The sequence below is a fragment of the Chanodichthys erythropterus genome, chromosome 18, assembly GCF_024489055.1.
Source record: "Chanodichthys erythropterus isolate Z2021 chromosome 18, ASM2448905v1, whole genome shotgun sequence".
NCBI classification, from domain to species: Eukaryota; Metazoa; Chordata; class Actinopteri; order Cypriniformes; family Xenocyprididae; genus Chanodichthys; species Chanodichthys erythropterus.
In genome coordinates, this window is record NC_090238.1 from 25,176,527 (window position 1) to 25,204,039 (window position 27,513).

General features: G+C 37.2%; 1 protein-coding gene across 1 annotated transcript in view; it reads left to right on the plus strand.

Moving 5' to 3' along the window:
- The window catches only part of ush2a (Usher syndrome 2A (autosomal recessive, mild)), a 241,331-nt gene that overhangs the window by 92,478 nt on the left and 121,340 nt on the right, over positions 1-27,513 (plus strand). Inside the window, exons 31-36 of the mRNA XM_067367352.1 lie at positions 2,298-2,459; positions 12,902-13,061; positions 17,731-17,893; positions 19,405-19,552; positions 21,589-21,740; positions 22,596-22,743. Of these exons, the coding sequence (XP_067223453.1) occupies positions 2,298-2,459; positions 12,902-13,061; positions 17,731-17,893; positions 19,405-19,552; positions 21,589-21,740; positions 22,596-22,743 (933 nt within the window). The remainder of the gene's footprint in view (positions 1-2,297; positions 2,460-12,901; positions 13,062-17,730; positions 17,894-19,404; positions 19,553-21,588; positions 21,741-22,595; positions 22,744-27,513) is intronic.

The following is a 27,513-nucleotide window of genomic DNA, read 5'->3' on the forward strand; positions in this document are numbered from 1 at the left end:
TACCCAAATTACAGTATCGATTCTCCATGAGGGAAATTTTTAACATTGTTTTAATGCCACATACAGAAGCAACTTCATTCTCAACTTACTCTTGCTCAGAACATGTTTGACCATTGAGGCAGTCGTTGTCTGTCACAATGTAATTCATTTGATTATCAACCTAGACGTAGTGCAGAACCTTAAATATTTCTTTTTTTTATTATTATTATGTTTTATTTAATTATAAACCATTATATAAACACTGTAATTTATGAAAATCTTTATTCTTATTATTTATCCAGTTAAATAAGGAAGGAATAATTGAATTATTTGGGGAAAAAAAGCCCTTTATTCAGCTTATAATATGTTTACCACACGTCGAGACATTGTTTTTATACTTAAAGTGCTCTTGTATGTAGGACTAATTTCTTACGCATCTCATCCCAAACCTTCTTTGCTAATTCCAAAATGTCATTTTAGAGCTAGTAATGGAGTCCATTGATATCCAGACTAATGCAGTTACTTGATTCTATGCATCTTTGCAGTGTTTGGCAACAGCGTCTTTACTAATAGCAAAGCTGCAAGTTTAACTGCTTCAAGAACAGCAACATTGGTACCTCACTACTGAGAAATGTCATGTAGCTTTTCACTAGTGAAACTATTTTATTGATAAAGTGTGTGTGTGTGTGTGTGTGTGTGTGTGTGTGTGTGTGTGTATGTGTGTGTGTGCATGCAGAGAGAGAGAGACAGAGATAGAGAGAGAGCTGGAGAAAAATTGTGCTTTCCATAAATAAAAATTAATTTATTTGGAAAAACATGGAAATAGTTTGTCAGTTTTATCTTGTTTGTTATATTTATTTGCTTGTCAATGTCTTTGTGTTTTTTTTTTTTTTTTTTTTTTGTTTGTTTGTTTTTTGTTTGGTTTTTTTTTAAGTCTGTTTTGTTGTAGTCTGTAAGGAGCTTTAACCCCTTAACTGTCAACCCCACTTTTTTTTTTAGACAAGAAAATGCACTATCCAAACTTAAATGGTTGCAATTCAAGCATACTTTGGAGTATAGACAAAAGGCTGGTCTTGTTTTAAAGATGAAATTTGGCAGATTATTGTAGATGTGAAAAACTTATGTAAGTGAAACAGAAAAAAAGTTATAGAAGTTTATGTTTATGAAAATGTAAAATGTAAAAATATAATATTTTATATTTTACATAAAATATATATTTTACAAAACAAGTTTTACTCTAAAGCTGCAAGGAAATCAAAGCCAAAAATCTGAACAAGTTGTGTTCCAAATTTCAGGTTGATATCTCAAAAAATGAGCTTTCAGTAAGATTTTGTTTGGGCGCAGTACCACACTTTTTCACTAGATGACAACCAAGCTCCATTACTGACCATATAAAGGCGCCTCCATTTCCATATATGGTTTGAGTGATCTGAATCATATATTTCCATTATTTTCATACAATTTATGAAGTAAATATCCTATATAGAAGTAGTATGGGAATTTTGGCAGAATTTGATATGAATTCAGCCTCTAATAAACATAAAAATAACATGTATGTAGGCCTAGGTTATAGATCGGCGCCACAATCATAAATGTATTTTTTTTCCTATTAAAAACATTTTCAGACCTTTTTTTCTCAAAAAATTGAATGGATTTTATCTTTTGAACTCTTGGCATGAAAACAAACATGTTTCAACCAATCTTTAATGATTTTTCATGTTCATTGCAATTTCAAAATAAAGGTCTGAACATGCCTTATGAGTATGAAAATATGCTTGTTGCAAATTGATAAATTACTGCTCCTATGTAATTTATTTTGGAAATCAGTCACCAAATATGTAAACTACAGATTCTAAGCTTTCAAATGATATATAGTTTGTCAAGATTCGTTTAGGTTTAGTATAGAATATTACTGTTTTAAATATGTAATGGCAAACGTCCCACCTGTGGGACGGTGACAGTTAAGGGGTTAAAATAATTTGATGAAGTGATTTGGAACTGTATTGTGGTTAAAACTTGTCTTTAGCTGTGAATTTCCTGAAAAAAAAAATCCACACCTTTTGTCACGTTTGTCATATAATCAGAAACAAACATTCGACAGCCCTGTAGTATAATAAATAATAATGTATTATTAAAATATATTTACATTTACTATTAAAATATTGTCATATTTTTAGTTTTCAGACCTTTAGAATTCACCTCTAGATTTCTAAAATGCATAATAATGTTTTTTTTAAAGCTTATTATTTATGTCTCTGTGAATTGTCCACTAAATAGTAACTAACTGTTTAATTTTATCATTGCCTTATTTTTAATAGCTCCTCTAGAGGTTTCTCCACCTGCTGCGATCTCCTACCCCAACTCCCTGTCTGTCCACTGGGAACCTCCATTCAAACCTAACGGCATCATCACCCAATACATCCTCTACAAAGACAATACTGTTGTGTACCAAGGCAACAGAACCAGCTTCAATATCACAGGTAAGCAAGACTTCACTGCCTGGTATCCATTGCTTGAATGAAAAGTGTCCAGTCAGGGTCACATACACATTGACTGGATTTGTGACATTTACTCTTTTTTACAAAACAAATGTTCTGTATTAATTACAAGCGAAACCAAAAATGTTGATTAGCTCAGAAAAAAGCAAAACTACATTTACTGACTTGTTCAGGAGACAGTCTTGGTGCTCCACTGTGTCCATGTTTAAACATTAAATACAAAAATGATTGAACAGAACAATACCGAAAGAAACAAAAATAAGTGGATGATTAGCATTTAAAAAGACAAAAGAGCCACTGGCACATGTCCAAGTGATGTTTTTCTGAACCATGTTAAACTGTCATTGTGAGAATGAAAAGTAGAGTCTGATGTACGGAGCCCCACACATGACATACAGAAAAAAATATGTATTTGTTCCCACGACTTAATATGTCAGCACAATTTACTAATTCTTCCGTCATTTTAAGTAAATTGTGCGCACAATATAACAATTTGTTCCCTCATTTTTAAATTGTGCGCACTATATAATAAATATTTCCTGTTTTACTAAGTCGTGCACACTACATAATAATTTGTTCCCTTGTTTTTCTAAATCGTTGCCACGTTTTAGTTAACCCTCATGTTATGTTGTGGGTCAGTTTAACCCATTTCAATTTTTGAGTTGACTGAGATGTCGGTTAATCTTTTTCTCATTTAGGGTCATGAACATGCATTCAGAGTTTCCATACGCTGATGTGTTTTGTCGCACATAATTACTAATATGATTGTGATGTTTGTGGGTCAGTTTGACCCACATATTTTAATGTTCTAAGGCAACTGTACAGACCCAAAATAATAATATTTCCTGGTTATAATTTATATATATATATAAAAAAAAAAAAAAAACAATACGGGAAAATATTTTGTCAGCCAATGAGGGTACAAATGAGCTATCATTTCTTTTTTTCAAGCTGTCTGAAATAAAATTTAACCTATGTCGTTTTTCTTGAAATTTATTTTTTTCTCATTTTTGGTTATGAACATGCATACAACATTTTAACACACTGATGTGTTGTGAAATGTGTATACAAAATGTTTATATGACTGATGTTTGACCCTCATAGGAAGCTATTCAAAAGCAACTGTACAGATCCAAAATAATAATAAAAAACAAACATTTATTTGTTGTATATCAGAGCTCTTCAACTCTAGTCCTGATGCACCAGTGTCAACCTTTTTAAAGTTTGTGAAAACAAAAATGTACCTGTTAACTGTAAGTCCCCTTTTTTGAGCATAGACATGAAAATTACTTTTACAACTTAAATTGTTATAAATCTTGAATACTTTGGAGCACAGTCTTAAGTTTAGTAACTTTTTATGGGGACACGTCACAGATTATTGTAGAAGTAGAGAAAGTTAGGAAAGCAAAGTTAAAAAGTTATAAAAGTTTATGAAAATGTAAAATATAAAAATATATATTTTCATATATATAAAACTTCAAGACAATCAAAGCCAAACATCTGAAGTTCTGTGCCAAATTTAGGGTTGATATCTCAATAAATTAGCTTTCAGTTAAAAAATTTTTTAGGTGTAGTACCAAACTTTTCCAGGACTCTTCGATTTCCATATATGGTTTGAGTGATCTGAACCATATATTTCCATAATTTTCAAAATATTTGTAAAGTAGACATCCTATTCAGAAGTAGTTTAGGCAGTAATGTTAATATTTGATATGAATTCAACCTCTAAAACCCACATTAAAAAAAAAAAAAAAAAAAAAAAACATACAGAAAGAATCAGGACGTGCGTTATAGTTTGGCACAGCATCACAAATGGAGAATCTATCGCTGTTTATCTATTGCCCTGTCTTTTCTTTTGAAAAGTCACCAAATATGAAAACTAGAGTCTGAAAGCTTTCAAAAGATATATAGTTTATCAAAATTACTTTAGGTTTAAACTAAGATATTATTGTTATAAATGTGTAATTGCAAATGTCCCACAGGTGTGGGGGAGGGACAGTCTTAAAATAGCGGTTAAAAACATTTTTATAAATCATAAATTCAGATATTTATTCTTTGTAATATGTGAAAGTATTGATAATAAAAGTAAATTTTATTGAATCCAGTTAGGGTCAATTTGACCCACTCCACAAGGTCGTATCCAGAAGTTTAACATAACATGAGGGTTAAATAGAAATAAAGGAACGAATTAGTACAATGTGGCCACAATTTACTTAAAACGAGGAAACAAATTAGTAAATCATGACTGCTATTTACTAAAACGAGAGAACGATCAAGTTATTTTATTGCCACAATATACATATTTTTTCCTGCATGTCATATGCGGGGCTTGGTATGAGACCTGCTTATAATCTCTTTAATGCAAAATTGCACAGAGCGAATCCTTTCCAATGTTGCATTTTAAGGGTAATTTTGGCCATTTTGAATGATTTTATTTTATTTTTACCCCTTGTAGTTTGTGTATAATATTATTTAAGGTATGTTGAACTAAAACAGTCATAATTTACAGTAGTTGTACTTCACCATTCACACTCTTTCTGACCTTTAGAACAAACAGGATGTTTCAATAACTAAAACTTGTTGACTTTAATAAAAGAAAATTCAACCACATGGTGGTTGCATAGGCCAGATATGAACTAGAGGAACGGCTGTCCATGTTCCTCTTGATTTAATCACATCCTGCAGTGAATAGGTGGAGCAGATGCTCAGCTCTAAAGAGCGTCACTTGTATTGCTGTATTTCATCTTGCCAGTGGAGACAGGGCCAACAGCCAGCCATTGTTTGTGTGTTTTTGTTTTTTCACGGGGAGTGTGCTCTTTTTGCGAGTAGCGGCAGCCCCTGCTCTTGGCGGGTAATGCACGAACATGTGAGATGTTTTATTAAAAGGCTCCAATGCTCCAGCCGCCATTTGACCCGGGGTGAGAAGCATGCCTAAATGATATGGAGCCCCCAAAAGGCCAATTTACACTCAGGACAGGTATATTCTCTCTGAGATGAATCATTCAGAATGTCAGCCCCCTCCTTCCCATACACACACACACACATAGATGTATAGATGTATAGACTTCCACTACTGGATTGAAAAGAGTTCACAAGCACAGAATAAACCTTGTGACTAACATATTTCTTTATTTTCCTTAAATATTTACTTAATATAAATATATGAGATTTTAAAATGTTTTTGAATACTCATAAAGGCTGTTTTTATTTGATTAAAAATACAGTAAACAGTAAAATTCTGAAATATTATTACAATTTTAATATATTTTAAATGTCATATGATTAATATTTTTGTGGAAACCGGGATACATTTCTTTTATAGAAATGTATTAATAGAAAATTCAAAAGAATGGCGTTTATTTAAAATATAAATATTTTGTATTATTATAATTATCTTTACTGTCATTTTTAATCAATGTAAGTGACAATTAGTGTCACAGTCACAGTGAATAAAGAAGTTCAAATGAAGATGAGTTAAAAAATAAAAGTATTTAATCAAATAAACTCGGATAATCCACAAGTAATGTAAGAGCATGTCTACACACAAACAATAACTGACCATGAACCGAGGAACCAAAGGAACTTAAAGGGTTAGTTCACCCAAAAATGAAATTTCTGTCATTAAGTACTCACCCTCATGTCGTCCCAAATCCATAAGACCTTCATTCATCTTCAGAAGACAAATTAAGATATTTTTTGATGAAATCCAAGGGTTTCTGAAGTATATTGCATGTCATTGCACCTTTTAAGGTCCAGGAAGGTAGCAACGACATAGCTAAAATAGTCATTGTGACTACAGTGGTTCAACTTTAATATTATGAAGTGACGAGAATACTTTTTGTGCACAAAAACAAAACAAATTTAGTTAACAATTTGAACTATTGTCATATGCAGTTGGCATAGTGAACGCAGTTCAGCACTTCCATCTTTACATCAAAAAGCTGGCTTAAGGCCTGTACACACTGGGACGAATATCGTTTATCGCCTGCGTTTTTCGAGAATTTTTTTGTGTTCATACCCAAGCGATTTTCACTGGAATCTACTTTCTACTATCACTGAATGTGCAATTTAACTCCCTGACAGGATGTGGCACTTGTGCTTAACAGTAGTGCAAATAAACATTTTTATGATATTATTTAAGTTAAAGAAGATAAAAATGCAGATATAAAATGCAAACCAAAAAAATTAACCCAAGGCGTTTTTTAAAAAATTACGCTTTTACGCCTTGTGTTTTTCGCGTCGCTGTGCACACTCACATTGGCGACCTTTGTTTAGTCATGAGGAATTAAACGTCGGCGATAATCGCGCGCAATATTTGTCCCGGTGTGTACAGGCCTTTAGAATTTCTAAAGCTCTGGTATAGGTTCAAGAATTAAGAAGAGTGATCGAAATCAAAAGTTTCATGGCTTCAAAATAATAATCAGCTTGTTTTTCAAGTAAAAATCAATTGCATTATTATAATGTTAGCAACAAATCAGTGAGAGCAGGGTCTTATTCCACATCCAGATTGAAAATTATAGCTTGTCTGAGAGTAATCATCGGGGCGTCCATGTATCCGAATATCATTTTATTGCAGCACCTAACTGGTGCTGAGCTCTCTTTTCACTCAACTTCACCTCATTTCTTCTGGTCCCATGCAAGCCCACAAAAACAAAGGTCACGCTGAAGTCAATGTCTTCAGTCCATGCTCAAAGAGATATACCTAAGCACAAATCATGTTGAGTTTGTGTAAAGAGCCATAAAACCTTCAGAGGCACCGCACCGGGGTCTCCGTTTACATCTCCTTCCTTTTGATCAGCCTGAGCTTCTCTCCTGAATGGCTAAAGATATGCCTGACTACATATGTATTACAACCCCGAGCCAAAGCAGAAAATGTACTGAAGGCTTTGAGGGCATTTCTCATAAGACACGTTGTGCGGCAGGATGTTATTTTCAGTCTGCTCTGCAGGGTATCCCATATTTATTATGGGCCGTTGTAAAGGCAGAGGTCTGATGTGATAAGAAGCTATGGAGCGCTGCATTGCTGCGGCTGCCGTCCCCTCCCCTTCACCCCGCCACGCACAAACCCGGGGATTCCAATTTCTTTCAGGATATCTTAGCTCAGCTTCCAAGCTGCCCCCGCTGTGATTTTGGAATATCTCACCTTTTTTATTCCTCCTTCCTTGACAGTAAACTGCTGTCAGGCGCTTCAAGGAGAGATCCTCCTTCCCGTCAAGAGGAGCCTTTGAAACACACTGCTCTTCGCCAGTTTTTGCCAGACTCTGGTTTTCCAGTACAAATGATTAACAAATGATTCCAGCCATGTGGAAGTATGGGCTGCCGTGTGAAAAGAGGGGAGAGCCAGGAGCTCGCTGATCATCACAACAACATAAAGAAGCCAAACATGTAAAAATACAGTATGACAGAATAGATCACAGCTTTCAGGTCGTATTAGAATTACCTGAAATGGTTGATCTTTGTAGGTTAGTGTCAAAATTCAGAAAGATGGAATACAGATACTAACTAAAGATAATGCAACCATACTTTCAGTTTACAATTTCAGGTCATTTTACAAGGATTTTATAGCAACTTAATGTCACAATTCTGCTCATGCTTCATTTCAAATCTCTAAAACTAAGAATTTTATGAAACATTTTCTAAGATGCTATTAAAATAGTTTATTACCTTGCAAACACCTATTGTCTAATGTCTGGCAAGGCAGACTGCCCCATTCATGTTTCTAGTGTTCTCACTTGACAAACTTTTCACACCTCTGCCGGGTATGAGACTTAATCTTCATTATTCTTTTATCTGTTATGGTATGCTGGTGTAGAGAAGAGGCAGATACGGATTTCCACAATTACACGTCGTATTTAATACACAGAAGGCAAGGATAACCAAACATACACGTTAAACAACACTCAAGACGGACGAGGAGTGAAGGGAGTGAGTGCAATATAAAGGGAGTGCTAACAATAGAGTCCAGGTGCAGGTGATGAGTGATGATGAGGAACTGACGAGGGAAGTGAGTGCAGGTGTGGAGAACAGGAGGATATTGGGATATGGAGTCCAGGGAAACAAGGGATCTGTAACAGTACCTCCCCCTCCCGGTAGGCGCGTCCTCGCGCCGTAGATGTACCAACCGGGAGGGGGGCGGGCGCCCTGGAGACCTCAAACCGGAGCAGGGGGATGAGTAGACTGGAGTGGAGGTCTCCAGGGCGGGCTCAAAAGCCATGGCGGGTCAGGAGCCAAAGGCAGCCATGCGGGTCAGGAGCCGAAGGCAGCCATGGTGGGTCAGGAGCCGAAGGCAGCCATGGCGGGTCAGGGGCCGAAGGCAGCCATGGTGGGTCAGGGGCCGAAGGCAGCCATGGCGGGTCAGGTGCAGCGGGCAGCCATGGCGGGTCAGGTGCAGCGGGCAGACATGGCGGGTCAGGTGCAGCGGGCCGCCATGGCGGGTCAGGGACCGAAGGCTTCATGCCGTTGTGCCCAGGCGGCGCTGAAGGACCGGCGGGAGATGGCGGAACCAGCGGCTCCGCCGACCGAAGCGCAGCCGGGGCTCCAGAAGGCCGCAGTTGAACACAGACGACAGACAACAAAGTGAACACCAGGGGGAGTGAGGAAGCCAACTGGAGCTGAGGGATGGAGGGACGGAGCGAAGACGGAGGAGTGCAGTCCAGAGGGGAGGGCAGGCTGACGAGGGACCAAGGTGTGAACGGGGGCAGGATGGAGACTTGTGAGGCTGGAGGACTGATGGGCAACGGTGGAGCAGAGGGAGGTTGGAGCCAGGGTGTAGGTAATCGCCCAGAGGTCCGAGGTGGAGATCTGGGCGAGGGGGCTTGAGGTGAAGGTTCAGTGAAGACACACATGGGAGGCGGGAGAGGGAGGCAGGGAGGGAAAACAGTCTTTACAAAGTTCATAATTGGAGCAGCTGGCTCGGCGGCGGCTGGAGCTGAGGGCTCGGCGGCGGAGACTGGCGCTGTTTGCTCGGCGGCTGAGACTGGCGCTGCTTGCTCGGCGGCGGAGACTGGCGCTGCTTGCTCGGCGGCGGAGACTGGCGCTGCTTGCTCGGCGGCGGAGACTGGAGAACTTTGCTCAGCGGAGACTGGAGAACTTTGCTCGGCGGAGACTGGAGAACTTTGCTCGGCGGAGACTGGAGAACTTTGCTCGGCGGAGACTGGAGAATTTGGCTCGGCGGAGACTGGAGAAACATGCTCGGCGGAGACTGGAGAAACATGCTCGGCGGAGACTGGAGAACTTGGCTCGGCGGAGACTGGAGAACTTGGCTCGGCGGAGACTGGAGAACTTGGCTCGGCGGAGACTGGAGAACTTGGCTCGGCGGAGACTGGAGAACTTTGCTCGGCGGAGACTGGAGAATTTGGCTCGGCGGAGACTGGAGAACTTGGCTCGGCCCAGAAGTCTATCAGCCAGGCCGCATCACTGGGCGGCTTGTGTGAGGCTGGAAGAGGTGCCCAGTCCTTCCCTTCATACATAATTAAAATGCCCGTAAGGACGGGAGCGAGCTCTGGAGATACTGGAGCGGGCTCTGGAGATACTGGAGATACTGGGCCCAGTAGAGGAATGTGGGTCCAGCATGGGGCAGGCAGGGAGTTTGCTGGAGGGGTATGCGGAGGAAGACGGAGGTTGACTGACTGGCCCGGCCAACCGTGTTTCTGGATGGACTGGAGACATACACTTATCCTGAACCTCATCCACAAAGAATTTGGAGCCATTTAACCACAAAATTAAATTGATAGTTTCACTTAAGGAGAAACAAAAAACAGGTTCATCAAAACGGATAGTGTCATCATCCAATCCATCCAAAAACAGGGAGATCAAAACTGCTTCAGGCCAGTCAGACAAATAAGCGATCTCAACGAACTCCTCCACATACCTCTCCAGCGAACGACCTACCTGCAGGAGCCCGATAAGGCGATCGCTGGCTGTCAGGGTGAGAGGCGTTGGAGGAGCAGGAGCCAAGGAGCTGGGGGAAGTCTCCATTTTTTTTTTTCCTGTGAAAATCCAACGTTATGGTCCGTCTTTCTGTTATGGTATGCTGGTGTAGAGAAGAGGCAGATACGGATTTCCACAATTACACGTCGTATTTAATACACAGAAGGCAAGGATAACCAAACATACACGTAAAACAACATTCAAGACGGACGAGGAGTGAAGGGAGTGAGTGCAATATAAAGGGAGTGCTAACAATAGAGTCCAGGTGCAGGTGATGAGTGATGATGAGGAACTGACGAGGGAAGTGAGTGCAGGTGTGGAGAACAGGAGGATATTGGGATATGGAGTCCAGGGAAACAAGGGATCTGTAACATTATCATTATTCTTTTGTTTTTATTTAGCCATTATTAGCCTTTATTACATGGCTTGCCCATCTACACCACTTTGACCCCACTAGAGTCCTGCACGGGTCCATTTTTGGAGACCCGCCCCCGCCCGTACCCGCAAAGTTCAGCACCAGATCCGACCCATCACCCGTGATAATATCAAAATTAAATCCGCACCTGCCCAGACTCGTTAATATTTGGCCCGTTACCCGATCCGTGACCGCGATAAATCACACACGCTAAAATCATTCCAATTAAAGTGCTTTATTTTTTATCTGGCACATCTCTCAACATCACAACAGCATCATGAATGGGCTAATGAAACAGGCTGTGAAAAGTGCGATTTTGTTTTGCGCCATTCAAGTAGCCTTGGCACCTAAATAGGCTATGGAACCTGATAACTATACGCAAATAGACCTATTAATAAAAAAAAAAAAGAACAAGAAAAAATACAACCTGAGCCTGTCACTCACAAACAATAGCTTATAGGCCTATGCCTATGCATTTACTTTTCCTTAAGGTTATTGTGCAGGAAAAGGATATCGTCCCCAGTCCCAGGTTTAAGTTGCGTTCTCCGTTCTTGAATTACAAATCCAGCTGTGGAAAAGTCTCTCTCACTGGCAGTAGCTACTCTTGCAACGCTCGCTCCTACTAGGCTACGAGAAGCATCAACAAAAGTCGCACTGTCGCAGTGGTGGTGACGTGATGGGTCAAATGTCATATCGTTGTTGCGTATGTGTAATGGTAATTTAGTCATACAAATATTGCGCATATTTTTCATCCGTGCTACTACCTGCCCGCAAGGAGTTAATGAGGTGTACAGAACATCGTCATTCAGAAGGGCATGAATTATGGTCATGCTACTGTATATAATTGATATCTCTGGACCGAATGAGCGCATTTGCTGAGGTCCAAATATGCACACTTTTGGACTGAAAGCCATAACAGACGCTGTTCAGTGCAGTTGTGTGAACACAAATGAAAACTGCAGCACACATGACTCAATAGGAGTACGAGTTTTTATTCTATTTAAAATGTAAGTTTATACCGATTGATTATTTTGCACTCCTGATATAAATTAAGAAATTACTGTAATGGATCAGCGTTTTATCATAACAGTGGTCAAATATTGAAGCTGGAGTATTAAATTTTTCTACAACGTTTGTCCCGTTCAAGTAAGAGTGTGATGTTTTAAAGTGCAGTGAATGTTGAGCAACAATAATCTGGGGTCGCCGGCGATGCAGTGCTACGGAAGAGGATTAGGGCCAAGCAATAATAAAAATCTCAAGATTAAAGTTGTTAAATTTTGAGAAAAAACTCGTTAAATTTCGAGAAAAAAGTCAAAATAAAATGTTGAGAATTGACTCATTAAATTACGAGAAAAAACTTGTTAAATTTTGAGAAAAAAGTAGAGATAAAATGTTGAGAATAAACTCATTAAATTACGAGAAAAAAGTTGTTAGATTATGAGAACAAATTCGTTAAATTATGAGAAAAAAGTAGTTACATTTCGAGAAAAAAAGTCGAGATAAAACGTTGAGAATAAAGTCATTAAATAACGAGAAAAAAGTCGTTAAATTATGAGAACAAATTCGTAGTTTAACAAATTTGTTCTCGTAATTTAACGAGTTTTTTCTCGTTATTTAATGACTTGTTAACGACATTTTTCTCATAATTTAATGAATTTGTTCTCGTAATTTAACGATTTTTTTCTTGTAATTTAACGAGTTTATTCTCAACATTTTATTTAAACTTTAAAGTTTTTTTTCGAAATTTAACAACTTTAATCTCGAGATGGTTTCATTTTTTTATTATTGCTTGGCCCTAATCCTCTTCCGTACAGTGCAGGTTAAGGAGTTTTAAGGATTTTTTTTTGTATGACTTTGTTTCCCTGTAAAGCACAAAATAAGTTATGACAATCTCAAAACTGATTTCTTTAATTTACCAAACATTATGAAGGAATAATACTTTTCTGTGGAATAAGCATCACATGCAGTCTAATTTTATTTAAAAATATATATTTATCAATTTCTCCCATTTTTTCCCGGTGTTTCATAGTGTTTTCTGAAGTGATGAAGTTTTTCTCTCTCTCTCTCTCTTTCTATCCAGGTGTTGGTGTGTTCACTCCTCATAAGTTGTTGTTGAGTGCCTGTACTGAGGCAGGATGCACCAACAGTTCCCAGGTTACCCTGTTCACAGGCCAGCTGCCCCCCACACATGTAGAGCCACCCATCCTGACCGTACTGGATGCCCGCAGTATCCACATACAGTGAGTATAAAAAAAAAAAAAAGAATCTTTTGAGTAAAACTGTTTTATATTATGATTAAAAAAAAAATAATTATAAAAGTTATAATATAACCTACGGATTGTTTTCCAAGACTATGAATCTTGTATTTTTTTTTTCTTTTTCTTTTCAGTTTTTTTTTGCAAAAAAAAAAAAAAAGCGTTCCACCCTCAATAGGTCCTGTCCTTGGACAGCACGCACTCGTGCACACTAACGAGGCATGAACAGGAGTGAAGGTGGTTGTTCTCACCTTTTATATGACAATGTTTTATCAGAGAGATACGCTAATGAGGTGACGGACATTTGCTCTCTGTAAGAGGACGAAACACATCTCAGGTCTCGTTATTCCTCACCATTATACTAAAACTAAGCTCCGCACGTCAAACCGTAACCCTCTGAAGATGCAATATAACCCTGTTTAAAAAAAAAAAGAAAAAGTGGCCACTTCAAAAATCTCACACAAGAGCGATTTATCTGACCAACCCGTATGTCAAATTTGAGAAGCTGTCCCTATCCACAGCATGGGTGCATTAATCAACTGAGTGTTTTCCATATAATCATAAAGTACGCCCCTTCCGCCAGTCATGCCATTGGCTGTTTGTCCTTATTGTCTTTGCGTGTCCTCTGGCTGCAGTTGAGCGACCAGGGGAACGGAGCAATGGAGCAGGCCTTGATTTAGGAGCTAATGCTCAACTCCTGCACCCACACTGGACCATCTCATTGGACTGTATGAAAACGCACAGTCCGACCTTCTTCCAGCCTGTTTAGCATGCAGAAATTTCTCCAGCGTTTGACCCCTGTCGCTTGACTTAGAGAGAAAAGGGGGGTGGAAAGAGTCCACACTAGATTCTTCCCAGCAGCCTGCACCCCGGGCCTATAGCAATCTACGTGAAAGCCTTTAGAGGTTCATCTTTAGCTGCCCCGTCGCCATCACTTAAGAACTATCCGGAGAGGGCATCATGCCACACAACAATGTGAGGAGAGAATAAAAGGAGAGAACTATAAGGGAGTTAAGGGGCAATGGGGAAACTGAACTTATGTACACTTTATTTTAGGCCAAGAGAGATGACAGAAGCGCTTCGGCGCATTTCCCATCAGAAAGAAAATGTCATCACTTTACTGAATGATCACAGGTGGGGAGAGAGCGAGAAGGAGAAGGCCACGAGGAGAATATATATTTGAGCTGTCACCTACACTGCAGTACACCGTGGTAAAACCCACCACCAGTTCACTGCCATCGGAAACTGCCGATTAAATTACTCAAACCACCCCACCTCCACCGGGCTGCCCGAGGAGGCCTGTAATACCTGGAGAGAGAGAGCTTTCTGTTAGCATTCACATCCATCTCAATGGCATTTGTTCGGCTGGCTCCCCGGAAGCATGTGATTTGAAATCTGCCAAGATTGAAATCTGCTGAGCAGTAAATATGACTAATTAATCTGGAAGCACAGGTAAATGTTGCCATAATGTTTGTAATTGACAAAATGTGATTATCCTGAGCTGTGATGTAATGTTTTTAGAAAGAATCTGGGCCTTTAAAAGAGATTATTAAAAGAAATGAATACTTTTCATCAGCAAGGATTCACTGAATTGATCAAAAGTCATGGTAAAGACATTTTAAAAATTAGATTATATATTATAAAATGTAATTATCTAATTTTAAAAAATGTATTCAGTATTTATAGTGTTCTTTTGAACTTTCTATTACGAAAACTAGCATCACGGTTTCCACAAAAAATATTAACATTATAAGAAAAAAGATAATCAAGCACCAAATCAGCATATTAGAATGATTTCTGAGCGATCATGTGACACTGAATGGTTTGCCCTCACAGGAATAAATTATATTTTAAAATATATTAAAATAAAATATATATATATTTCACTGTATTACTGTTTAACTGTATTTTGATCAAATAAATGCTGCCTTGGCGAACATAACAGACTTTTTTCAAAAACATTTTAAAAAATCCAAAAAAATAGATTGATACTTTAAGTGGTTGTCAATGTATTGAAATTGCCATGGTGTAGTTACAGCATCTACCAGCAGGGGATGATGGGGGCCGAGCTAACCAGCAAAACCTTGACCTCTTGGCTACAACATTCCCTCTCTCTTATCTTCGGCAGTGTAGCAGCCTACCTCAACAGCCTTCATTCGATTATGCTCATTTCAGGCATGGAAGAAGGAAAAAAATACAAGCCCTTGCTTTTTATTCTCCTGCTACCTCTGTATTAATGGCAGTGGAAAGCTTGTGATCTCTGTAAGCCATTTATTAAAAAGATGTATATGACCCAATTTGTCTCATCACCGATTTTCATAACTTCATTATGTATCTGCTCTATCCTGACGGCAGCGCCTCAGAGGGAAACTCACCTTATTTATTGTCTTCATCCGCCAAGAGGGGGAAATGGTTATTGCTTTATTTCCATTGGATATTTCAATTTGAATAGGACGAGAAGCTGCAATGATGATAGAGGGAGAATAAGAGAGAGGGAGAGAGAGAGAGAAGGAGAGAGGTAGGGGGGAGAGAAAGGCAGCATTGTAATTTGACATTACAGATGATATCTCTCTCCCTCTCTCTTTTTTTTCTCTCAGGGTCTAATTGTGGATACAGTGCCTTTGAAAGGTATTGCCTTGTTAGCAGAATCGTAATAGGAGAGGGTGAAGGATCATATGTGTTCAATACTCTTTTGTTGTGTTGCGATTTGCCTGTGAGAAAGGTTGCGAGACCCCGGACTGCCGGATATGCACAAACCGAATATCAGCAGAAACACACTGCGTGAAAGTATACGGCACCTTGAATAAATGAGAATAAGAGGGGGGGAAATGTTTTCAATACATTAACTCCTCGCCACCTTTACAGTGAAAAGAAAAAAGTTACAAAATGTACAAATGTTTACGTTGTTTTGAGAGAACCAGAATTATGAAAGTTTGTTGTATTGCCTTAATAACTGGATGGCAAAATTTTCGGATTTATAAAAAAAGAATTTGGAAAATTCTATATTTTATGTAGTACCTACATACAAGGTTAAATAACGTAAATAAATAAAATGCAACAATGTACAGAAGTGTTGGTTAACCTTATTGTAAAGTGTTACCATATTATCTTTTTCAGAACTAAACAAGATTTTTACACAGACCCCACTTTAGCTTTTTTGGTTTATAATATTATTTTAGATTTTACCGACAATTTGCTCTAAAAGTTTGCTTTGTTCAAGTATTACAATTGATTAAACTGCCATATTAATAATATAACCCGCTTATCAATTATGCAGTAAAAATGTCTTAATGGCCGTTGTCGTTTGCCATTTAAAATGCAATTTAATTTATGCCTAAACTAAATTAATCACAATAATGAATAAGGTCACCTGCGGGTGTGTTTGCTCCATGTAGACCAGGAGGCCCTTATGAGCTTTGTTCTAAATTAAGGAAACAAAGAGGGTCGGAGAAACATCAGGTCAAACTCATTGTACTTAGACGCTTGATGATTTCTCTCATCACACAGGAGGTTACTGTCCTATTTCCATCTTAAAACAACAGATGATTTAAGATCATGTCTCAGTCTTGACACCATTACCTTCAACAGGAACATTGTCTCCTCTAGTCATTGAACTCTTCAGACAAATGTGCCACTCAATTCTGACAGAGATATAACATTTTACAAAAGGCTGCTGTTTGTGTTGTTAACAATGAACAGTTAATGCCAACTTTTGTGTTAAGATTGCACAAAAAAAAGAGTGAAAGTTCAGTTTCATTGAAAGTGTTCTTTCCTTTGTGTTTCTAACTTCTATTTGATATATTGATTAATATGAAATACATATGAATAAAAGCTAACATCGTACCTTTCTTTTTCTCATTTACGTTTTAATTGACTGTTATATAAAAAGATTTGAAGTTTATAGTGTATCACCCTTATTGCCATAATTTTTTCCTCCGCTTAAACTCCCTTTAACTAACTACGAACTATTCCATTAAAGAAACATATCATCGTAAAGACCTGATCAACTTTTCCAGAAATTAACTCCTCAAGGAAAAGTTAAGTCTCTTTTTTTAATCACTTTTTTTTGAAGTGCATCAGTAGACAACTGTCTTATAATGTCAACCCTTTTACCTTGAATTTTATATAGTAAACCACTGATAATTGAAAAGTAGATTTTTGTAGAAATATACGAAGAAGTAGAATATGTAATAGAAGATAGAATTTAAAAAACGTATTTTAAAAATCACCAAACCGATAAATGCATATGAAACCAAAACTATAAAATAGCCACAATTTATTTAATGAACAACAAAATACACACAAAGTTGAAGAAATGAAATGGCCACCCGTCTTCCTCTTTGAGTTTTTCTTTTTGCTTCTCAGTCGTTCTGTCTTTCAGATCTCTCAGTAGATAGCGGTGTCCTCTGTTCTAAATTTAGCAATGAGAAAGTCAAGCTACAGAGTGAAACGCTCACCCACCAGGCTTTCCTATTTCTGTCCGCACATCCTTGGACAGAGTTATCATGATCAGGCTTATTAGACTCTGTCCGGGTTCTGGGTGGTCCACTGATTTACCTGCGACTGCTGCTGCTGCTGCTGGCCGTCTCACAGGGGAAGAACAGGGGTCATGTGACAGGATATCAGACTGTTTTTTGTCTCTGGTGTTTTTCAGGTGGGCTGCTCCAATGGAGGTGAACGGCCTGCTGGAGTTCTACACACTGTACCAGTCTGCCTTAGGAGAGGAGTTGGCCATCATCTATAACAGCTCTGAGCTTTTTGAGGATTATACAGTGCGGAACCTCATCCCTGGATCCACTTACCTGTTTCAGATTGCAGTGCGTTCCTGCTCACCTGTTTCACCACACACACACTTAATAGAGTAAAAAATGGCTCAACATGCTGAGTAGCATGTCATTGTGACTTTTGTTTCATTTTGCCCTTTGTAAATTTATTAGAATGGAGGATAATGTGGCTTTTTAAAAAAGCCATATTGAATACTGTGCAAAATGAACATTGTAAAATGAAACTTGAATCCTTCATTACTCACACTGATTCGGATCTTGCTGTCACGGCACACACGAAGACAAACAGGGTAGGTCCAATTGCAGGTATTTATTGGGGTAATCCAAAGCGTAAATCCAGAAACAGGCAAGGGTCAAAATCCATGATAACAGTCCGTACACAAAACAAGAAAAACACAACGAAAACCAAAACAGAGAAACCAGGAACGTTCGTGAAGACACCATAACAAGGGCAGAGACAAACCAGGTATAAATAGACAGACACTAATGAATAAACACAAAACAGCTGTGTGCAATGAGTGGGATAATGAGTCCAGGAGTGAGTATGGGTAATGTAGTCCAAGGGGTGAAAACAAGAGTCCGGAATGGAGTGCCCTCTAGTGGCTGACTAGGGCACTCTCACTAGTGATCATGACACTTGCAACATATTGTACCAGTCAAAGATTTTCATTTTAATTTCATGTCATTTATTTTGAGAAAACTGAAATTATTTAAGTTTTTACATAATATAAAAAGAATTTTGAAGTAATTTTGGTTACACTTTATTTCAAGGTGTCTTTGTTACACTGTAATTATACATTTACTACTTAGTACTGAGTAATATTAAGTAACTACATGTACTTACTATAGATTTAGGATTAGGGTTTGGTTTGGTTTAGGGTTAGTGTCATGTAATTATGCATAATTTATAGTTATTACTATAGTAACTACATGTAACATATGTAACAATGACACTGTTAAATAAAGTGTTACCGTAATTTTTAATTATTTATACACCAGTTAACAAACCCAGACTGAATCTACTCCTTTTTTTCACATTTTCGGTGCTGATTTTTGTCTTTGTAATTCTATATTTGAACATGGTAAAATGTGTTAATGTCACCATGCAGACTTTAAACTTTCTTACTGCCTGTTGCTTATATTATTTACACTGATTTGGATCAGACAACATATCATACCGATCAGAGTTTTTCATTTTAATTTTATGTTACCTTTTTTATGTAAATACATTTAAAAATCACTTAAATTATTAGACAATATAAAAAGAATGTATTCTTTTTGTAGTATTTACTAATTAAGCCTAGGTGGTTTCTGATTTTCTATGCTGAATTTAAGGGAACATCTCAAAATTCCCTTGATAAAATGTGGTAAATGGAGCTAAGAGTACTAAATTCTTTTCATTCATTATATAAGTAGCCAAATTTGTTTTTTAAATGCACATTTTGAACTTTTTGTGCAGTTGTTTTCTTTTTAGAAAAAATAAAAGCATGTTTGTTTTATTTATGACTGTTGATGCCACTTAAATTTAGCCTTTTGACCCGCAGGCATGTACGGGAGGTGGATGCACCCTCAGTGACCCCAGCGTGGCCCACACTGAGGAGAGTTCACCGGAGGAAGTACCTGCCCCCAACATACTGGCACTCTCCCCACATTCCCTCAATGTGTCCTGGACCCCCCCTCGCAAGCCCAACGGTGAGTGGGGTTAAAACTAGTGCCTGGCAAAGGTGAATTCATATTCCAAATGGCCGTTTAGTTAAGGGTGCTTCATGTTTAATGATGGGTTAGCACATAGAGAAGGGGACAGGAAAAGAGGAGCACTTTGTGTGACGGTGCGACTGGGAGCGTGTGAGAGAGCGAGAGAGAGCGAGACGGAGGAAAGGAGGGTGCTGCGTTTTAAGTGGATGAAAAGTGCTCCCTTTTGACTGATGCTGTGAACTGCAGCTTTAGCAGCGGCTGTCAGGGGCGCAGCAGCAGGTTCGTTCACTCAGCCTGAGCACCGGATGGGGGACAGTGCTTTGGCCCTTGGGTTTGAGAGCAGATGCAGATTGAGAAAAGTGCTTCTAGAATTCAGTTCTTTATACATTTAAGGGAAAGTTGATTAACATAAAATGAAAATCTATTGTATTAAGTATCTAACTAAATCATATTGCTTTATATAAAAAAAAGCATTAGTTTACATGGCACAGAAAATATTTTAATTGATTAAATTCACATGTAGTCATTTAGTAATTTTTTTTTTATTATTTATTGTTTTGAGTCTGAACATTGTTTGTCATTAGTTTATTATTCAATTTAATATATTGACTAATTTATTACAGTATGATTTTTGAAGTGAAGGGTGGGTTAAGTCGGTCAAAAGGGCCTATGTTCTGATATATTCTGATATGATCTGATAAAAAAAAAAAAAAAAAAAATCAGCTATTGTGTGCTGTTGTGTTTTGAAAATGATTATTTATTTGGTCTAAAAAGGAGTCCAAATAAATAAATATATTTGCTATCACAGCGTTCAATAAGACACAATTAAGCAGGGCACAATTTATGGAACATTATTAATTTTAATGTAGTTAAATTATACATTTTTAAACATGGTTCTGTATATGTTGAGAATTATCTTCCACATTTTTAAAGACTGAAAAACTGAAAACGTAGTTTTGTTTAAATCTTAATAAGCTAATAAGCATTTAATACTATATATATATATAATCCAAAATTCAGACACAAGATAGTGAGTGTGATTTTTAGATTTTTTTATTAGTGGGTGCAGGACACTATAGTTCATTTATGTAAATGGGATAACAAAATAAACTGTAACATATTATACCCAAACATTCTTTATACAGTGGACTACCAGTAAAATTGATTAAAAAAAATTGGGACAAAAAATTATTCAGACACTTTGACCTGACCATGTTTTGCTTAAGTGTTGTCTGACATAATTAAGATAAATTTTTCCTGACACAGTTTATTTCTGAGATCATGTCATATTTTATTACCATTTTTTTTAAAACTATAGTAAATAAATGGTATAAAAACACAATTAATCTGCACTGAATCAAATTCACAATCTAAAAAAATCCCCTTTTACAATGATTATAGAAAATACACAGCTAATTAGATTTTATTATTTAATGTATTATCCATCTCAAGACCTACTTAGTGTATCATTATACAACTGTGGCAAATTGAATTTATTTAATATTTGTGCATTTTTAGGGTTAAAGACCAGAGTATTTGTTTATATCTATTTCTTTGTGCATTGGGCCAAGCTGAGTTGTTCTCCGTTTTAACTGACCGGTCCATCTTGAGGGGTGTGTCCTGTGAGCAGCTATAAAGAGAGCAGGAGCAGTATACGGCTGTGTTTACATGTTTTACAGCACTCTTTCCCTAATGGTCGACTTTAACAGAGGGCTTTAAACAAAATGGCCAGTTTACATCAGGGCATGCGAGGAAATCAGTGGAGCAAACAGTGTTTGGGTATAAAAACGTGTCTTGAAATAAAGCATCAAGATGAAGGGGCAGTTTTAGCCTTCATGGCAGGAGTACAGTGAATGCGGCAAGTTTTTCTAGATTTTCAGCCAATAATACAATTATTTTTATTTTATTCTATTTTGGCTGATGTTTAAATAATATGTGTTTGAATTATTCGCTGTATACAGGTAGAGCACAACCTGTATTCCCATGTATGCTATCGCACATATGCTAAACGTGTATTAATTTCCTCCACACAGGTGTGATTAGCAGCTATGGTCTTTGGATGGATGGCACGCTGGTGCAGAATTCGTCCCTGATGGGCTTCGAGGTCGGTGATCTGTCCCCATGGAGCCTCCACAGCTTCCGTGTGCAGGCCTGCACAGCTCAGGGCTGCGCTCTGGGGCCCCTGGTGAGAGTCCACCACATTTACATTATGTTAATGCCTCCTCTGCGTGTCAGATGGCAGCTCAACATCATAAAGGTGATCGATTCACTCTGTTCAATAAAGCACCTTCTGCTCACGCTTGACATTTGGTATAAATGCCACTCTGGGCTGGTTACTGCTTTGATGGGCCATATTTGGGCATTTTTCCAATATGTGTGCAATATTTAGTCAAATGGCCAGTTCTGCAGACACAGCAAAAGTTGGAACAAGCAGCGAGAGGTTGAGTGGTTGTGGTGTCAGACTAAGATGTATCCCATCATTTAGTGGACAGATGGTGGGGAGAAGCACAGCCTGTGAATTTTTATTTATATATTTTTAATTACTTTTTTTAAAAATTAAAATAACACCTTTTCACACTGTCTTAACATATGGATTTAGATCGAGTTTAATACAAAATTTTAGTTCAGGCAATGTGAATTGCCGTTTCAACCTACACTACAGTTTGGGGTCAAAGCGGTTTTTAAAATTTTTAAAATTTTTAAATTTTTTAAAATTTTAGTTTTGTTTAAAAAGTCTTTGTTTGATCACTAAGGCTGTATCAACAATACAGTAAAAACAGTAATATTGTGAAATACAATTACAATTTAAAATAACGGTTTTTTATATTTTTTTTTATTCATTTTTTATGTTCTGTTTTGCATATTTGGCTATTTCTAATGTCATTATGCAGACAAATTTTGATTGAATGAAGACAAATAATATTTTGGGACTAACATGCTTCGATCATTAGAAAGTAAATAGAGTCAGCTTACATTTAATGTTGACTTTAAGTAAAACTAAATTCTTAGCCCTAGTCGCTTTCTCTCATTCTGTTGTCAGGTGGAAAGCAGGACTTTAGAGATGCCTCCCGTTGGTCATGTGACCCTGTATGTCCTCAGCGAGACGCCTCATTCAGTGCGAGCCAAGTGGGAGGCCCCAGCTAAGCCCAACGGCAACCTGACCTACACAGTCCTCTTCACCGGGCCAGGTAAATCAAACTTAACTGCTCCCCCTCACACCTTCACACCCTCCTTCAGTTCCTCAGAGTAAACGCAACACTGCCTCCATGTGTGCTGATTCTGCTCCTTATATTGACTTCTACTGTTTTCCCTTTGTTTGTTTACAAACAAAAATGCTGAAAGTTCAGCGAACCTTAGCATGGCCTGCCTACGCAGTAATGGGCTTAAATGAATTGTTGTCGACCTCCATTTTACTCAGACTGACTGCCGGGTGCTATCACGGGCTGGAAGAAGCTTTGGGAGGACACCCGCGCTCATCACGCGCTTTTCTCTTCTCGTTTTGCACAAGATGAGAGCGGACAGGTTTGTTAAAAAGCGTAATGGCACGTTCAAAAGGAATCTCCCACTGCTCACCACCCTGATCTCCGCTGGAGCTTCCCTTATGTCGGTTAAAGGAAAAACGCTTGTTGTAATGAGAGGGTGAGGTGCAAACACACGTTCTCTATGTGAATCTGTCTAGCTCATGGAGCAGTTAGTTTCATGTTGTACTGTACATAAAAACATGCATTCTCAGTGTCTATGCCACTGGATATATAGCTTTATTGGAGCTGTTGCCTAGTGGTTTGTGCATAATGAGCTGTGGCGCTCATTCAAGTGACAAGTTCGAATCCAGCTCGCAACATTTCCAAATCTCTTAATTAAAGTGGCAATATATATATATATATATATATATATATATATATATATATATATATATATATATATATATATATATATATATATATATATACACACACACATATATATATATATATATATATGCATATATATATATATATATATATATATTATACCAAAAACTTTTAAACGGTAATGTATATCATATGGCCTTTTACCACTTTAATACTGCCCTCCAAAAGTTTGGAAACACCCCTGGCAAAGTGTGGTTTTAGATGATATCAGCATAAATCCTTATCATTTTTTGGTGCAAATACATTAAAGTAACTTGACATTATCATTGAAGACCAGCAATAATAATTCTCATTTTGATTACATAATAATGGCAATATATACATGTCAAAGTCAGACATGCCCCTTTGCCAGCCTTGATGCCTGGTTACTGGTTTAAACTTGGCCCAGGTTTGTAAAAGATTTTTGGGTCAGCACACCTTAATAGCTTCAACAATTGTTTGCCAATTAAGTTTAGAATACAATGAACCAATTAGAACCCAGTTTAGGTGAGATAGCTGCTAATGGTCGATATTTTGATGAATCGAAAATTTAAGATATACATATTCAAATAATTGCTTTTCTTTTGAACTTTCTATTCATCAAAGAATCCTGAAAAAAAAAAAAAATCATGGTTTCCACAAAAATATTAAGCAGTGACTGTTTTAAACATTGACAATAATACAAAATTCTTCTTAAGCACCAAATCAGCAAATTCGAATTATTTCTGAAGGATCATGTGACACTAAAAACTGGAGTAATGGCTGCTGAAAATTCAGATTTGTCATGACAGGAATCAATTACATTTTAGAATATATATATATATATATATATATATATATATATATATATATATATATATATATATATATATATATATATATATATATATATATATATATATATATATATATATAAATAAAAACTGTTTTGATCAAATAAATGAAGCCTTGGGGAGCATAAGAGACTTCTTTCAACAACATTAGAAAATCGCTCTCAACATTTGATTTGGTAGTGTATATTTAAAATTTTCAAGATTCAGTTTGCATTCATATACTGTCGGTATGAGAATGAATTGGGTGTAATGCTGAACCCTGAGTCCCCCATTCTTTCTTTCACATATCCTGCTGGTAGGCATCCAAAACTCAGTGTATTCCTGGTCAAAGTCCAGCCAGTCTCAGATGAAAAGAGTGACCTGCACCTCTATGTGTCAGCACTTCTTTTTGTCTGCCAGGCCAATAGAATAGATTGTCTCTCTCCATTAATCAGGAGTTCATCTGTACAGCTTACAGATTCTACACATTTAATCCTGCCAACAGGCCTGTGTGTGCGTATTACAGTATGTGTGTTTCACTATAGTCTACCTAAATGAATACATTGACATTTTTATACTGCATAATCATTCAGGATCAGCAAATTATAACCCTTAATGTGCTTGTTTCTAAAAACAAAATAACAAAACCAGAAACAGAGGTTGCCTCACAGAACGCCATATTACTCTGTCAGCGTCTAATTAAGCTGAGCTCACCTGATCGTTAATATTTGTGGGAGATCGCTTACAAAGCAATCAGCCGGCCACTTTGATGGACGCAGGCCTTACCGTGTATACACTTCTGCTGCTTGTATGGATAAATAAGAATCAAATTTGTCAGAGATTTGCCATTCAGCTGTTGTTGTTGTTGTTGTTGTTTTTTTCTGTGTCATTGACTTGTATACTGCTGAATATGTAACTTAATATACAAGCAGTTTGCTGTGGATACTCTCAAGTTGCAGTTAATCTGAGGTAGTGTGCTAATTATTTTAATATTTTAGTATTATTCTAAGTAGAAAATAGGCATACTACATGTTAAAAAAAAATATTTACCATATCCATTTGTCAACATATTTCAAATCATCAGGGCAATGAGACATCAATGGTTACATAAAATTTGCTTCTTAAAATCTAATCAAACTTAAACCTGCATTGTTCAGACATTTTAGAGCAAACAAACTCAATTTTTAAGTTAAGAAATTCAAAGTTTAAGTAAGCAGAACTGGCAGATTTTTATTTTGTACTAATACATTTTTAATTGTTCTTAACTTAAAATATTTGAGTACGCTAATTCATACATTTAACGTGAAATTATCATGTAACCTCGATGTAAACGTTTTTATTAGTGTAAACTTAGCTAGCTATAACAAGCTAATTCAACTTCCTAACTTCCAAAGTTAACTTCCTAATTTGCTAACATGTTAGCAATAGCATGGTTGCTGAATGAGTACAGCAATATAAAGCATTTAACTTGCTCTCATAACTCTCCAAAAACCCACATTAACAGAAACTCTACTAAATTAGCTTAACAAAACATTAATCACTATTAAATCTTCCACTTAACATTAATCTTGTACAATAAAAAATAATAAAAAAAATAATTACATAACACTTAATTTTAGCATTTACTCTCCCTTTCGAGTGCCATGGGCAAAGCATGCTGGGAAATAGAAATCCCATCCCAGTTTCAGTTAAACTTAAGTTCATCTTAATTAAAAGAAATGAGTTCATAAAACTCAAAACAATGTAACAGTTCAGTTTACTTAAAATATATCAGTTCTGAGAACTTGAAAGAAAAAGAAAGTACTAAATACTCATTAAAGTTGATTTAAACCAAACTAATTTGTTTAATTTAAGTTTTTCCTACTCAAACCAATTGATTATTTTGAGCATTAGGGTTTACACCAGTTATGTCTCTCAAGAAGTTCAAGACATTGATGCTTGCATAGAACAGCCATGGTCTCTGCACCCTCCACCTGCTCTTATAAGTCTACATCTCCTCCGAAAGCCTGAGGTTGGTAAGTAAGCGACAACACTTTGTGCTTTCTTGGAGACACACAAAATCATTTTGCAGAAAGTTTTCATTCACACTTTCTTGCTGGTGGAATGATCTTCCCAACTTCCCAATCCGGAACACCGAATCCTTGATAATATTCAAGAAACAGCTGAAAACTCATCTCTTCCGTCAGCACTTAACTGCATATTGCTGACAAAAAAAATCTTTCCCTATGCTTTCACTATTCCTTAATCTCTCCCTCTTCTAGCTTGTACTATTCTAAACGATGTCTGAAACTTTGTATTACCTGCACTTCTCGTGTTTATTGCCTTATGTTGAATCGCTTTTAGTATTCCTCATTTGTAAGTTGCTTTGGATAAAAGTGTGTCTGCTGAATGAATAAATGTAAATGTACTTCTGTTGCTCATATGAATAAGTAACCATTGCCATTGAGCTGTTGTTTTCTTTCGTTGTGTCATTGAGTAGTATACTGCTGAATCTGAAACTTAAAGGTGCCCTAGAATCAGAATTTGAATTTACCTCGGCATAGTTGAATAACAAGAGTTCAGCACATGGAAAAGACATACATTGAGTTTCAAACTCCATTGTTTCCTCCTTCTTATGTAAATCTCATTTGTTTAAAAGACTTCCGGAAAACACTCGGATCTCAACATAACACCGACTGTTACGTAACAGTCGGGATCATTAATATGTATGACCCCAATATTTGCATAATGCCAGCCCATTCGACGCATTAGACAAGGAAAGGCAGTATTAACGTCTGGATCTGTGCACAGACAAGGTAAGCAAGCAAGAACAACAGCGAAAAATGGCAGATGGAGCAATAATAACTGACATGATCCATGATAACATGATATTTTTAGTATTTTTAGTATTTTTGTAAATTGTCTTTCTAAATGTTTCATTAGCATGTTGCTAATGTACTGTTAAATGTGGTTAAAGTTACCATCATTTCTTACTGTATTCACGGAGATGAGAGTCGTTGCTATTTTCATTTTTAAACATGTGCAATCTGTATAATGCATAAACACAACTTCATTCTTTATAAATCTCTCCAACAGTGTAGAATTAGCCGTTAGCCACAGAGCATAGCCTCAAACTCATTCAGAATCAAACGTGACCATCAAAATAAATACTTTACTCACATAATTCGAAGCATGCATACAGCATGCATGACGAACATCTTGTAAAGATCCAATTGAGGGTTATATTAGCTGTGTGAACTTTGTAAATGCACTGTAA